General features: G+C 36.7%; 6 protein-coding genes across 6 annotated transcripts; 3 read left to right on the top strand and 3 right to left on the bottom strand.

The window, feature by feature from the left end:
- Window positions 1-737: 737 nt before the first annotated feature.
- KABA2_09S04928 (SNG1 family protein) lies at window positions 738-2,468 on the bottom strand (the record flags this gene model as incomplete). Its single annotated transcript, XM_041552359.1, has 1 exon — window positions 738-2,468. One exon carries the CDS (start codon window positions 2,466-2,468, stop codon window positions 738-740), a length of 1,731 nt encoding a protein of 576 aa, XP_041408293.1.
- Window positions 2,469-3,915: 1,447 nt separating this feature from the next.
- Window positions 3,916-6,042, top strand: PMT6 (dolichyl-phosphate-mannose-protein mannosyltransferase PMT6; the record flags this gene model as incomplete). The annotated part of the gene is made up of 1 exon (XM_041552360.1): window positions 3,916-6,042. The coding sequence occupies one exon, from the start codon at window positions 3,916-3,918 to the stop codon at window positions 6,040-6,042; it is 2,127 nt and encodes a 708-aa protein (XP_041408294.1).
- A 113-nt stretch (window positions 6,043-6,155) lies between these two features.
- On the bottom strand, window positions 6,156-8,519 carry ELP2 (Elongator subunit ELP2; the record flags this gene model as incomplete). Its single annotated transcript, XM_041552361.1, has 1 exon — window positions 6,156-8,519. One exon carries the CDS (start codon window positions 8,517-8,519, stop codon window positions 6,156-6,158), a length of 2,364 nt encoding a protein of 787 aa, XP_041408295.1.
- Window positions 8,520-8,974: 455 nt separating this feature from the next.
- Window positions 8,975-10,726, bottom strand: ILV3 (dihydroxy-acid dehydratase ILV3; the record flags this gene model as incomplete). Its single annotated transcript, XM_041552362.1, has 1 exon — window positions 8,975-10,726. One exon carries the CDS (start codon window positions 10,724-10,726, stop codon window positions 8,975-8,977), a length of 1,752 nt encoding a protein of 583 aa, XP_041408296.1.
- A 520-nt stretch (window positions 10,727-11,246) lies between these two features.
- Window positions 11,247-11,654, top strand: YCH1 (phosphatase YCH1; the record flags this gene model as incomplete). The annotated part of the gene is made up of 1 exon (XM_041552363.1): window positions 11,247-11,654. One exon carries the CDS (start codon window positions 11,247-11,249, stop codon window positions 11,652-11,654), a length of 408 nt encoding a protein of 135 aa, XP_041408297.1.
- A 1,103-nt stretch (window positions 11,655-12,757) lies between these two features.
- On the top strand, window positions 12,758-15,613 carry ADE3 (trifunctional formate-tetrahydrofolate ligase/methenyltetrahydrofolate cyclohydrolase/methylenetetrahydrofolate dehydrogenase ADE3; the record flags this gene model as incomplete). The annotated part of the gene is made up of 1 exon (XM_041552364.1): window positions 12,758-15,613. One exon carries the CDS (start codon window positions 12,758-12,760, stop codon window positions 15,611-15,613), a length of 2,856 nt encoding a protein of 951 aa, XP_041408298.1.
- Window positions 15,614-15,864: the final 251 nt, after the last annotated feature.

The raw sequence follows: 15,864 nt of genomic DNA on the forward strand, positions 1-15,864 counted from the left end.
AAATGGATCAGCTCGTGTAAACGTTATTCATTGAAGTTACCTGTATGTTCTCATGCATTGACCTTTTTACTATATAATGTCCGAATTGAAGGACAATACATTGATAAATTTGTTCTCTCCTAAAGCCATCACTTAAGTTTCCAAGAAGCGAGATTTCTGGGCCAGTAACTAATATAAGAATAAACGACATAATGATTAACCTACTCGAGGGTTGTTAACTGAGGGGTCAACTCCATCTATCTATTGATCTTGATAATGTTTAACATACTTTTGTTATAGTTTTTTTGAGAAGATATTTTTTGCTCAGATTACATAAAAAATTATCCAAAAATTTAACTACATATAATTGTACCGTTATTTTAATATCTTATAAGACCTCACAATATTTTGCAAGTATAGGATGTGTGAATAAAGTCGGCTACATTTGCAACCAGTAGTTTTCGGGAGTAGTTTGTTCTTGACCAGTTATATATTTCTACATCAAATACAAACATGGTATCCTTTAATTCGTTGACTAGTTTAATCTGTTTTGAGGTTTTTGAAATGATATGATGTTATATCATATTACATTTTAAGATAGGTTATCTCTTTACCATTTTAAGTCTTCTCTTGGGAAAAGAAAGACTTTGAAATAGTTTCAATGTTTATTAATGCAGTTTTATTTTAATTTTTTAATTGTTTTATAATGTATGTATATAAAACTATATATGCTATATTGTCTATAATAAGAAAATAATCTATTTTTTGTTCTGAGATTCAGCTGGTGTGGATGCAGCAGCAGCAGCCTGTTGTCTCTTTCTATTGACTCTACCAACAAATGTAATAACGAATGGTTGTAGAATAGTGTTGATTACAATCCATGCAACTAGAACACCATAGTTTCTACCCATATGTCTCTTTGAAGTATCCATAAAAATGACTCTAAAGATCCCTACAGCGTTGTGAATCGGCATCATATAACCATAACGATACACCACGTTATCTAGAGCCATTGGGAAAAATGATGGGCCTAGATTTAAGATGACAAAGGATAAAATCCAGAACCCTAAGAATTGAGGTTTCCATAAGAAAATCAAGCTGACAACATTTTCATTGGCACCACCACAGGCTAACATGTATAACCACGAGGACATCCAATATACCATGAACCCACCACGGCCAAAGGCCTTTGTAAAATCAAAACCAAACATTGCAGACACAGTACAATAAAACAATGATGTGAAGAAAAACGTAATGAAAGAGATTAGGATTCTATAAATAATATAATTTTTAGCATTCAAATATTTCGCCATTTCCATATGCAATGGAGTATAGACCAAAAATTGGAAAACTGTAATGATTAAACCGTAGATGATACCAATTTGCGCAGGTGTAATTAACCCACGACGATAAAATGGTCTGTAGTCGATATAATTGAAACCTGGATTACCCATAGCTGAAAGACTTAATGGGTTGAAGGTAATATTTGGATATGTCTGAGTAATGTTAGTTATTAAACTTGGTAAATAATTATAAGTATAATATTCTTCAAAAGCAGTATCTAAACCTTCCATAATTGGTAATATTGCTGTTTTCAAATTTGATGGATCACGCCCACTTTCATACATGACTTCAAACACCGACGAGGCATTAAATGGAGTAGCTGTATTGTTAACAATTGAATTAAAAAGTTGTAATGTAGCATTTGGTTTAACATTCAAAGAAAGCCAAAAATATTCGTGATATATACGTTCTGTTACTTTCTCATTGATCGCCACTGATTTATCAGTATAATTTGATAAGTGGTATTTATTAATGAATGAATCACTTGTGTTATAAACACTCCATTTCCCTGGCATCAATGGAATCATTTGATTTATAATTGCAGTTAAAGGTATAACGTTTAAATCTTGCATTTCAGATGTCAATATATCATCCTGTAATACAGCCAAAATCTTAATACGTGGGAAATATTTAACAGTATAAGCATTTGAACCCCAAAATAGAGTAAAGACAGTAAACATGAACACAGCAAAGATCAAAATAGTTAAAAGAAAATGTAAAAAAACTTTCTTTCTTTGATTTTGTAATCTAGGTGAAAAATATCTAGTTTGAATCTTTTGTAAAGTATCATCTTCACTAGAATTACTTTCAACTTTATCAATTGTAGATTGCCTATCTGAATGATGTCCTGTATAATTCTGAACCGAATCTGCTTCACTAGAATTAATACTAGGTTGTATGTTTGCACTCCCAATATCATTATCATCATTATCATCATCTATATCATCTTCTGTTCTCTCTATAGGAACGTTATACATCACAGAATGTCGTCTCTGATATATTTTTTCTGCATCTTCATCGGGTGTTTGGTTCAAATGATTTGATAAATTCACCATTTCACCTAATATCCCAGCTTCATCTTGTAATAATAAACTATTGTTATCGATATTATTACCTTTAGTAGATTGCTTCTCTATATCGTTCATCGTTCTCTTGTTTTATTTAAAAAAGAGATCCCTTAAACTGTTTGTAGTTATTACAGTTAATATACAAATGGAAAATCAAATCATATAATACTTCATATACCTGAAAAATAAATAAATAATGTAGATCGTCGCATCCCTCTTTCTTATATACTATTTCTAAACAAATAAAAGCAATCTGATATCAACCGGTAACCATCGGCAACACCGGCCACTCACAGTCATTACATAATAATTATTCATTATATTCTTATACAGGAAAATCGGAAGGGGCTATTGTGTAGGTCGGGAGATGATCCGACTTCGAAGATTCCTCTATTAGGTTCCGTTAAGATTTGTGCGTGTGGTTCTCGGTTGTTCCTTCCGTTTGGGTGCTTCGACCGAGTCCTACGGCGAAAGGAAATGCAACGGGGGGAGGAAGTTTCTTTTTTTAGGGGGCCAAGGACGGTCGCAGGCGGGGGTTGGTGGATGTTCGTGCCGTGTGATAAGAGAGAAACGCACACGCACAAGCACACAAAAATATACCAGCCGTCTAAATGTCCACGGAAATTCAACAGAAAAGCTAAATCTTTTTGGTGGAAGGAGGAGCAGTTACGGAAATGTTACATCCGCGGCTATACTGCCGGCGGATGTAACTATTGATAGAACAGGAGAAATTTAGGTTTTAACCGCTGACGTGTTTGCGATTGACGTTGTGGGAGGGGGACAAAAAAGAAAAAAGGATGTCGGATTTACAGACATTCGTATTCATTATTATCACTACTGTGATTGACGTGCGTAGGAATGAATGTAGGTATAAATGTTATATCCATGGAGATCGAAGTCTGTAGCGGCATATTGACTAATGGATTTGTTGATATTTTGATAGGTTACAAAACCCCAGTTAATAAGATTACATATATATTTTAATTTAATTAGTTTTTTTTTTATCCGAAGTATGGGTGGTCGATCGTCTTATTGAATTGTAGTAATATTGACCTGCAATTTCTATAGAGCTACATTCGACAAATCTAATTGCACTCACATAATCTATCTTTTTTTTTTGCAATAGTCATGAATAATTAGTGACATATTTTTTATGTATCACGAACAGCCTGTCCAGGGAATGTCTTCGTCATGCATCTGCTGCAATAACTAATCATTCCTGTTCACTCTTCTGATTTTGCAGCCGACGGGACATAATTTCGTGATTTTCTCGGAAGAAAAACTGAAAAGCTGAGCATTTTTTTTTTTTTGGTTCGAAATTTCTCACATAATCAACAGCTGAGAAATTATTTACGTGAATCATGTCCACTGTATAAACAGAGATGGAAATAAAATTTCATGAATATTGACACAATTATAGTAATATCACTTTCTCGAAGATTTAGGAATATTTTATTTTCTTGAAAAAACCAAACCAAACCAAATAAGGCACTCTAGCTAGGCTTGTCTCCTTTCAAATATTATCATGAGTGAGAAAGAAATTGCACCACAAATACGAAACGGTAGAGTAAAATGGTGGTTACGTAACGTCATATGTCCATTACTATTTACAATAATATCCTTCAAATTAAGATTACAAGATATTGATGCTAATGGATCAGTTGTTTGGGATGAGGCTCATTTTGGGAAGTTCGGTTCCTACTACATTAAACATGAATTTTATCATGATGTACATCCTCCTCTAGGGAAAATGTTAATTGGTTTAAGTGAATGGATTGCTGGTTTCGATGGAGATTTTGGATTTGAATCAGGTAAACATTATCCATCTGAAGTAAATTATAAAATCATGAGACAATTCAATGCAGTATTTGGTGCATTATGTGTACCAGTGACCTATTATACTACTCTATGGATGGATTTTAAATTCATGACTACTTTGTTAGTCACTACTATGGTCACTTTAGAACATTCATATATCGTCCTATCGAAATTCATATTATTAGATTCAATGCTTTTATTTTTCACATTGACAACATTCGCATGTCTTTGTAAACTTAATAGTTTAAGACAGGAACAATTGACCAAAAAATGGTCTCTATGGTTATTGTTGACAGGTGTCAATATTGGTTGTGTTTGTTCAGTGAAATGGGTTGGGTTATTCATTACAGTTATAGCTGGTATTTACACAGTGATCGATTTATATCGTCATTGGTGTAATCCTAAATTAGATAGAGTTCGTTACTATAAGCATTGGCTTATTCGTATCATATATTTGATTCTGATCCCATTCTTGATCTATTTATTCTGTTTCAAGATCCATTTTGCACTCCTATATAAATCAGGTACAGGTGATTCCTCTACAAACACTCTATTCCAAGTGAATTTAGAAGGTACAAAGATCAAACAAGGCCCTAGAAATCTTTTATTTGGATCGCATTTCACGATGAGATCTCATGGCCTAAGTCCAAATCTGTTACATTCTCATCCTCAATTATATCCAGAAGGTTCTCACCAGAGACAAATTACCGGGTATGCTCATTTTGATAATAATAACGTTTGGGAATTCCAATTCATCAGAGGACAAAGATATGAACTTGGAAAATTGTATTTTATTAGTGACGGTGCAGAAGTTAGATTGATCCATAATAATACCCGTTCTAATTTACATTCTCATAAAGTACCATCTCATGTATCTCGTGGTAATTGGGAAGTATCAGGTTATGGTAATGATGCCGATGGTGATGATCATGATAATTGGGTCATAGAAATCGTTGATCAATTACCCTCTGCGAACCCTGATTACCCAAAGGAAGATGACAACATTGTACATCAATTTTCTACTTTCATTAGATTAAGACACAAATCACTTGGTTGTTATTTGACCTCTACTGGATTATCTTACCCAACTTGGGGGTTCTCACAAGCAGAAATTGTTTGCAAGAATTCATGGAGTAAAAGAGATAAATCTACTTGGTGGAATATCGAAGAACATTGGAATGATAACCTTGCCGTGGATGAAGAGTACGTTCCACCAAAATCTAAATTCTGGACAGATTTTATTCTGATAAACTTTGCAATGGCATCTTCAAATAATGCATTGGTTCCTGATCCTGATAAATATGATAGCATTGCATCTGACGCATGGGAATGGCCATTATTACACAGAGGTTTACGTTTATGTGCCTGGTTGAAGGATACTCACAGGTACTACTTATTAGGATCCCCTTTCAATACATGGATATCAACATTAGCGATCTTTATTTTCATGTTTATCATGGTTAGAATTGCATACAAATGGAGAAGACAAAGTATAGTTTTGACTGAGGATGATTTCTGGTCCTTATTAATACAAGCAATACTACCATTCATGGCCTGGTTGGCTCATTATTTACCATTTGCAATAATGGGTAGAGTTACATACGTCCATCATTATGTGCCTGCATTATATTTTGCCATTTTAATATTTGGATTCGTAGTTGACTACATGTTTGGTTCAACAAGATCATACATTAAATACCCGGTATACTTGACTTTAATGGGAGGTTGTATTTATATATACATCCTATTTGCGCCAATCTGTCAAGGTCTTCAAGGGTTAGGTGCAAAATACTTGAAGTTACAATGGCTACGCACATGGGATATCGTCATCTAATTAATTACTGATTCCTAGTATTTCCCCCCTCTTATTATGTATATTTACTTAATAATTATGTAATAAATGAGGGACGGGTGTCTTAATATATTCTCATAAGAATACTAATATAATTATATTGTGACAGAGTAAATACGGGTGGTGTTATCACTACTGGCTGCACCTAAAAGATATTGGCCGTCCCTTGTCATGGTAGACCATCTTAGTCTGGTCAGCTTGTCCGCAGGGGTATCCTTATCACTCACTTTAGATAACAATTGAAATTTACCGTCATAGAAATAATAGAGTAGAATAGACCCATCTTCCAAACCAGCAGCAATTAGTAACTTACCATTAATTAGTGTCTGGAACACTGACAGAGCAGTCACTGGCTTATCATGCTTTACGGAATCTAACATCGTATAATCTTGTGTTTCATTATTAAAATTCCATATTTTAATAGTTCTATCCCTAGACCCGGTTACGAATGCATTACCAAATTCTAAAGGTGCCCAATCACCGTCCCAAATAATTCTGGTATGTGGTTTCTCGTTCTTGCATTTCAAAGTAAACGTATTATCCTCAAATTTTCTTTCCCAAATACTCCATTTTCTATCTCTACACACAGCCAACAGATATTTGTTATCTGGGGAGAATCTTAGCTTGTTTATCGTCAAACTATGCAATGCCAATGTAGGTTTAATCTCCAACCACGTGTCTACGCTGAAAATTCTGATCACAGCATGTTGTGGTGTGTTCGATCTACATGCTGAGGCAATCAATTTACGGTCAGGACTGACATCGAGACAAGTGATTTCATAACCATGACCATATAGTTTCTCAATTTCAGGCCACAATAAATGTCTTTGTAATTGGTCCTCGATCGGTGGATGTGTCAGCGAAGTAACAATTTCATAAGATATATTCTTAGCTGCAGTTTCATCTTCATCATTGTCCTCATCTTGAGTCTCATCTTCTTCTCCAGTAGCCTTGTTAGACAGACCCAATACTGGCAACGCAGCTGACTCGGGCATTGCAGATTCTTCAGCAACATCAATATGGACGAACTTTTTTAACAGTTCGGCGACACCCTTAGGTTCATCAAATGATCTAACAATCTTTTCATCACCACCACTTAAAAATCTTGTATCACTGATAGGTTCAACACAAATCATATCATAACCATGAATTTGTGGTCTAGAAAACTCGTGCCATGTAATTACGTCCCTCTTAGAACCATCAACATTAAACAACCACGGTGCGTATAGTCTTGTAGTTTGATCTAATGATGTAGACAATAGGTATTCCCCATTTGGAGACCATGCAATATCTGTGACCTCTTTTGTAGGACCAGATATACTCAAATGTTCGTCAACTTGTAAATTATCTGTAGTCGACCAAACTCTCCAGGCACCGGTCTTACCATTGGTTAGAATATAGTCGATGCCTTCTTTGTTGAACCATATGCAGGACCAAAATCCACCCGAAGAACCAGTAGCTGTGGATGCACCTTTAGATGATATTTCACCCAGCCTTAGACTGGAAACCCAAATACCTGACGATTCATCAGGCTCCCAGACCATCAGAGATGTGTCTGCTGTGGAGGCTAGCAGTTGCAAACGTGTTTCATGCCATTGTAAAGATGAAATCCAATCATCGTGGCCCATGATAAGGGCCTCAAAGTTAATACAAACCTTTAGGTCATTATCTACATTGAACTTATATTGCTTGTTGTTCAGGAGGGTCAAAGTGTTTTCATCTTCGTCATCGTCCTTAATAAGATCGTTAGTTCTGATTCTCCATATTCTGATGTATCTATCCTGGGAACCTGAGCATAGCAAGTAATCACCAGGAGTTTCCTGATAACGGAATGCTAGGGATTTGACCCAATCTTCATGACCTTCTAACTTAGCTTGTTTTTTACAATTAATAATACCGTTATCCAAAATAAAGGAGTAAATAAACACATGTATATTAGTACCACCTACAGCCAACAGGTACTTGTTCTTTTCGACCTTAGAAAGCGAAAGAGACAAAGGTAGAACATTCTTTTCAACTTCGAATTCCTCACCTAATTGAAAAGCATCTGTGCTATCCTCAGAATCATGTTCATACCACAAGGAAACCATACCATTAGCACACCCAATAGCAATTACGCCTTCTAGCACTCCAAGAGCAACAATTGTTTGACTATATTGAGTAATGGTCTGAACACAATTCCATTCACTACCCTTGAATTTCCAAATCTTGATGTGACAATCCTCAGAGGTCGATACCATATATTCGGTATTGTGAATAAATCTAACACAAGTTACTGTGGATTCATGACCTTTCAAAGTTTGTGTGATACCATGGTAACTTTTGTCTAATGGGTTCCAAAGTGCAACTGTCCTACCAGCACCAAACGCTACAATTCTGAGCTGTTTGTTATAATCACTGGTTTGGTTCTGTTGATTTGCACCAACAAAAATTGCTTTTTGTTCAATATCAATGGACATGCTTGGTTTACCGATATTATTTTTATTACTGTTCTCCTCCCCTTACTAATCAATTAACCGATGAGCATACATTTGTTGATAATCTTTTATTATATTCGAAAAGGTCTAAAAATTTTCAGGACCTTAAAGGAAAATTCGTGGTCGATGACGAGTCCACTAAAAGTAAAAGCACAAAAAATATTTTGACAAACGAAATCCATTCGATTGGATAAGTTACTATATATATACAGATATATAGTTATAAATAATATGTTCTAAAATTATGTACGTTAGTTGGTAATAAATAGTGAGTATCCGTCATTACGTGACAATGAGACTGTAATGTAGTAAATGTACCTCTTCCGTGCAGCTAAAGCATTTAGCTAACAGCAAAAGGCGTTGTTAATTAAACCCTTTTTATTTTTTTAAAAATAAAAAGTTAAAGAGAATGTGATCATAATGGAGAAACAGCGAACTCAAGCATCGGTGATACAACCGTGAGAAGCATCACTGACAAGTTTTCTGTACTTGGACAAAGTACCTCTGTTGTAACGTGGGGCAGGAGGTGTCCATTGGGACTTACGTTGAGCCAGCTCAGCTTCATCAACTAGTAAGTCAATCCTGTTGTTATCAGCATCGATTCTGATTTGATCACCGTCCTTGACAAAGGCAATTGGACCACCTTCAGCAGCTTCTGGAACAATATGACCAATCAAGAAACCGTGAGAACCACCAGAGAATCTACCATCTGTCAACAAAGCAACATCCTTACCTAGACCGTAACCCATTAGAGCAGAAGAAGGCTTCAACATTTCTGGCATACCTGGACCACCCTTTGGACCCTCATATCTGATGATGACAACAGTCTTTTCACCTTTCTTGATTTCACCTCTTTCTAAAGCATGGATGAAACCAGCTTCTTCTTCGAAGACTCTAGCTTTACCTTCAAAGAAGGTACCTTCCTTACCAGTGATCTTACCGACAGAACCACCTGGAGCAAGAGAACCAGTCAAGATTTGCAAATGACCGTTTGGTTTGATGGGATGGCTGATTGGTCTGATAATATCTTGACCATCTGGGAGACCTGGAGCCTTAGCAGCACGTTCAGCAAGTGTTTCACCAGTGACAGTCAAGGCGTTACCATGCATGAAACCATTGTCGTATAAGTATTTGATAACAGATTGGGTACCACCGACAGTCATTAGATCGGCCATGACGTACTTACCGGATGGTTTGAAGTCACCTAGTAATGGAGTCTTATCACTGATTCTTTGGAAATCGCTTGGAGACAACTTAATGTTGTGAGAATGAGCAATAGCAATCAAATGAAGAACTGCGTTGGTGGAACCACCAGTGGCAATAGCGTAAGTAATAGCATTTTCAAAGGCTTCCTTGGTGAAAATGTCGGATGGAAGAATGTTCAATTCCATGGTCTTTTTAATAGCTTCACCGATGTTGTCACATTCCGCCAATTTTTCCTTAGAGACAGCTGGGTAAGAAGAGGAGTTTGGTAGAGTGATACCCAAGACTTCAGCAGCAGAACCCATCGTATTAGCAGTATACATACCACCACAGGAACCTGGACCTGGACAAGCATGTTCGACAATGTCTTCTCTTTCGTTTTCATTTAGTTCCTTAGCGATGAATTGACCATAAGATTGGAAAGCAGAGACCAAATCGATCTTTTGTGGAATCTTCTTAGAACCACAAGTTGGATGGCCTGGTAGAATGGTACCACCATAAACCATGATGGAAGGTCTGTTGTGTCTACCCATAGCCATCATAACACCAGGCATGTTCTTATCACAGGATGGAATAGCGATGTTCGCATCATAATGTTGAGCCATCATAATAGTTTCGAAGGAATCAGCAATAATTTCTCTACTTTGTAGAGAGTATCTCATACCTTTAGTACCCATGGAGATACCATCGGAGACACCGATGGTGTTGAATTGCATAGCTTTCAAACCAGCTTTGTCAACAGATTCGGAACATCTATTATTTAAATCCATCAAATGCATGTTACAAGGGTTACCAGACCACCAACAGGAACCGACACCGACTTGTCCCTTAGCAAAATCATCCTTTTTGAAACCAGTTGCATACAACATGGCTTGAGAAGCACCTTGATCCTTTGGTTCAGTAATTTGGTAAGAATATTTATTCAATTTCTTAGCGACATTACGTGTTGTAGAAAACTGTCTACGCATAGCGTTAGCAACAGTCATGATTGTGTAAATAATCTAGTTTATCCTGCTTGAGAAGTAGAATCGAATGTTTCTGAAAAATATATATTAACTAACAGAATTCAATAAAATATCTTACCTCCTTTATATATAAAATGTTGCAATTAACTGTTTCGTAAGCGGAAAATTCACGGTAATAACAGAATTAAATTGCAATCAAAACGAAAGAGAAACCTATTGGAGCCGGGCTTCTTCTTCTTCTTCTTCTTCTTCTTCTTCCTGGTTGTCCCTCTGTAGACTACGCTTTGTATGACTCAATATAGCTAGTAACTATCAGTCTGGCATAAGCAATAACGAAGAGAGAATTGCAAATAAGGTGACAACTTCTTGCAGCGTGAAAAATTTTCGGGTTATTAAAAATTCGATGGCCTGAACCGCTCTCACACATACAAAGTTCAAAAAAAGAGTGGTAGTATGGGTGGCTTTTCCAGTTAAAGAAAAGAGGTTCTCCCAACCAAGGAACACTTAAAAGGGAGGTCAAGAAGGTTGCAACTCGTTGGATATGAGCTACAATATCAATGATTTAAAGTATGTCGATGTTGGACAGTTATGCCAGTGGATCAGACAAGGGAATAAGACCAATTTGGGTGAGAAACTTGTAGTTGTAGATGTCAGAGGTCATGATCACATTGGAGGTCACATTAAAGGTAGTGTTAACATAGCGTCTAGCAAGTTTGTCAATGAGATGGCCAATTTAAAACAACGTATGGAGAATGATGAGATAAAAATAGTTGTCTTTCATTGTGCACAGTCGCAACAGAGAGGACCATCCGCTGCATTGAAATTTCTTAGGTATTCAGATGGTGAGTTCGACGTACGTATCTTAAGAGGAGGGTTCATCGAGTGGCAACAACGGTACGGTTTAGATACTGGGTTGACTTCGGGTTATATAAAGGATCTGTGGATGTAAAATATATCTCTGTAATAAAAACATTCAACTGTAATTAAATATTATAAATTGCAACGTGTCAATATCGAGTTCTCAAATCGATTCTAACCCATAGCACCAAGCAAGAATCTCGGTTCTTTTATGGTCATCGTCCACTGGACATTAATAAAATGGTGTTTCTTAAATAGTTTGAAAGTGTAACAGTTATAAATATAGCCATTCCTTGAAATTAGCCGCCCAACGCACTGGAGGAGGAAAATGGAAGTGGGAACTGCGCGCTTAAATATTTTATATAAAAGAAGAAGTGTATACTTAGGGTAGAAAATTTTTAACCACTTTTTACCCTAATTGACATGGAAAATCAGAGCAACTTGAAGGTCTGTGGGGTTCCATTCTGAGTTATGTTTGAGATTACTTTACATAGATCCATTTCTCCCTTTTATTGTTTCGATTCTGGTATAGCAGAATAATAGGAATTAACTGTTTACTAATTTTACTATATCGACTATATTCTAAGTGACTCTTAGTTAACGGGTGATACTTAAAGGGGAGCTGTTGATTACATGTAGCATATTCAATAAGCTTGTCCATATCAAATCTACAGGTTGCGTTGAACAATTAGACATTTACCCAGGAAGCACTATATTAGTACCCTGATTAACAACGAAAAAGGGCTCCTCTTTTGAAGTTGCCATTTGAACAATATCCAAATGGCCACTGAATGCTTAATACCGAATGTTTAAACTGATTAGAGTGTATTAATTAACAGATATTGCTTACTCGTTTTTTAACTCTGTTGATAATAGCGCGTGATTTGCTGTTACTTCTCCCACAGTATTAAGAACAATATTCAATTTCTCTCCACAGTTATAGTGCGCTTCCCTATAGTGACTTGCAGATGACTCTGTTTTCTCTCTTAGAGATAAAGGTAGATTACGAAATAATGTGTGAGAGCAAAAAAATAAAAATGAACGATAGAGTCTAAGATAGAACGAATCTTTGATCGTGAGATAGCATAGAGTCTATATATAAACATGAATCTCGAACGTACCATTATCGAGATATACATCTAAGAAGTAGTATCAAGAATCATTCCTAGAGCCCAATTGCACATTAAAGTAACAATGACTGGGGAATTGATCGATGGTAAAGCGGTTGCCACCTCCATTAGAGAAGAGATCGCTAAAGAAATCAAGGTCCTACAAAATGATACTCCAGATTTTAAGCCAACTTTGGCCATTATCCAAGTTGGTAAACGTGAAGACTCTAACACATACGTGCGTATGAAACGTAGAGCTGCTGTTGAAGCTAATATCGATGCTCAGTTTATTCATTTCGATGATGCAGATTCTGTGACAGAACATGAATTATTGGATAAAATTGCATCCTTAAACGCAGACCCATCCGTTCACGGTATTATTGTCCAATTGCCACTTCCTGCTTCATTAGACGAAGATAAAATCACTTCTGCTGTGTTGGCTACTAAGGATGTAGATGGGTTTGGTCCATTTAACATTGGTGAATTAAATAAACGTAATGGTCGCCCACATTTCTTGCCATGTACTCCAAAGGGTATCATTGAATTATTGAACCGTTACAGCATTCAAATGCAAGGTGCTAACAGTGTTGTCATTGGTAGATCTGATATTGTTGGTGGTCCAGTTGCGGAACTGTTGAAGTCTGGTAATTCTACTGTTACCGTTTTACACTCTTACAGTCAAGATATTCCAAAATATTTGAAGGATGCCGATATCGTTATTGTCGCCATTGGTAAGCCCGGTTTCGTTAAAGGAGAATGGTTCGAAGGGAATAAGAAGAGTTGTGTTGTTATTGATGTTGGTACTAATTATGTTGAGGACAAGACAAGAAAATCAGGAATGAGATGTGTTGGCGATGTCGAATTTGAAGAAGTAAAGAAACATGTTAAGTTGATTACTCCAGTTCCAGGTGGTGTAGGCCCAATGACGGTTGCAATGTTGATGCAAAACACGTTAATTGCTGCTAAGAAAACCTTGAAGACAGACGGTCCAATCTTTGAAACTTTACCTCTGGTCCTTGAGACTCCAGTTCCATCTGATTATGAAATCTCTAGAAAACAAAAGCCAAAGGAAATTACTCAAATTGCTCAGGAGGCAGGTTTATTACCATCTGAGTTTGAACCTTATGGTTCCACAAAGGGTAAAATTAAACTTGATATTCTAGAGCGTTTAAAGAATAAGACCAATGGTAAATATATCCTTGTGACAGGTATTACCCCAACTCCATTGGGTGAAGGTAAATCTACGACTACTGTCGGTTTAGCTCAAGCCCTTGGTGCTCATCTGAACAAAAAAGTTTACGCCAACGTCAGACAACCTTCCATGGGTCCAACATTTGGTATTAAAGGTGGTGCCGCTGGTGGTGGTTATTCTCAAGTAATTCCTATGGACGAATTTAATTTACATGTGACTGGTGATATACATGCTATTTCAATGGCTAACAATCTATTAGCAGCTGCTATTGACACTAGAATGTTCCATGAATCTACTCAAAAGGATGCTCCATTGTATAGACGTTTAGTGCCTGCTGCAAAGGATGGTTCAAGAAAATTTACTAAATCAATGTTGAGAAGATTAGAGAAATTAGGGATTAATAAAACCGATCCAAATGAATTATCCGAAGAAGAAATAAACAAATTTGCTCGTTTAAATATTGACCCCGAAACAATTACCTGGAGGAGAGTTGTTGATTGTAATGACAGATTCCTGAGAGGTATTACCATTGGTGAAGCACCAACTGAACGTGGTTTTACTAGAAAGACAGGATTTGATATATCTGTTGCTTCTGAATGTATGGCCATTCTTGCGCTTTGTAACTCATTGCAAGACATGAGAGAACGTCTAGGGAAGATTGTTGTCGGTGCTAACAAAGAAACTTCTGAACCAGTTACATGTGAAGATATTGGTTGTGCGGGTGCTATGACTGCTTTGTTGAAGGATGCCATCAAACCAAATGTTATGCAAACTTTAGAGGGTACCCCAGTCTTAGTTCATGCAGGTCCGTTTGCTAATATATCTATTGGTGCCAGTTCTGTACTTGCTGATAAGATTGCTTTGAAATTGACTGGTACTAACCCTGATGCATCAAAGGAAGCTCAAGAGAAGAATGTTGGCTACGTGATAACTGAGGCAGGTTTCGATTTTACTATGGGTGGTGAAAGATTTATCAATATTAAGTGTCGTTCATCTGGCTTAGTACCAGATGTTGTCATCATTGTTGCCACTGTTAGAGCTTTGAAAGTTCATGGTGGTGGTCCAGAAGTTAAAGCAGGCACTCCATTACCAAAGGAATACACTGTTGAAAACTTGGATTTACTGAGAAAAGGTTGTGCTAACTTGGCTAAACATATTGAAAATGCTAGACAATATAACTTACCTGTAGTGGTTGCTATTAACAAGATGTCATCTGATTCCGAAAAAGAACATGAAATTATCAAAGAAGAATCCTTGAGAGCAGGTGCTAGCGATGCTATTGTCTCTAACCATTGGGAAGAAGGTGGCAAAGGTGCTGTTGATTTGGCTAATGGTGTCATTAAAGTGACTAACACTGAAAGTAACAAGGATTTCAAGTTCTTGTACGAGACCAACACCGGTTTGTCAATCGAGGACAAGATTACCAAGATTGCTCAATCAATGTATGGTGCTAAAGATGTTGAATTCTTACCAGAAGCTCAAAAGAAAATTGAGTTATATAAGAGCCAAGGGTTTTCAGATTTACCAATTTGTATAGCCAAGACTCAGTACTCGTTATCTCACGACGCTAATTTGAAGGGTGTACCAACTGGATTTACATTCCCAATTAGAGATGTTAGAATTGCTTCAGGTGCTAACTACTTGTATGCCTTGGCAGCTGAGATCCAAACTATCCCTGGTCTACCTACACATTGTGGATTCATGAACATCGAGGTTAACGAAGCTGGTGAGATCGAGGGTATGTTCTGATGTGGAGGCCCCTTTTTTATTGTATGTATGTGTATAAGCTTCCTATTTAACTTTCATGAATTTTTCTTTACGGAGTTATGCTACTTCTTCCATTTCAAGGGGTTCTAATAGTCTAAAGGGGTGGGCTCTTCTACGCGAATAATGTCATTTTTAGGGACTCCTAATAAAGAAGAAATCTGGTGAAGTTGATATAAACTATATATATATATAAGAGACTATATATGAGGGAAATAATTCAAGAAAACAGTTGA

Source organism: Maudiozyma barnettii, assembly GCF_903064755.1.
Source record: "Maudiozyma barnettii strain CLIB 1767 genome assembly, contig: KABA2_09, whole genome shotgun sequence".
Lineage (NCBI taxonomy): Eukaryota > Fungi > Ascomycota > Saccharomycetes > Saccharomycetales > Saccharomycetaceae > Maudiozyma > Maudiozyma barnettii.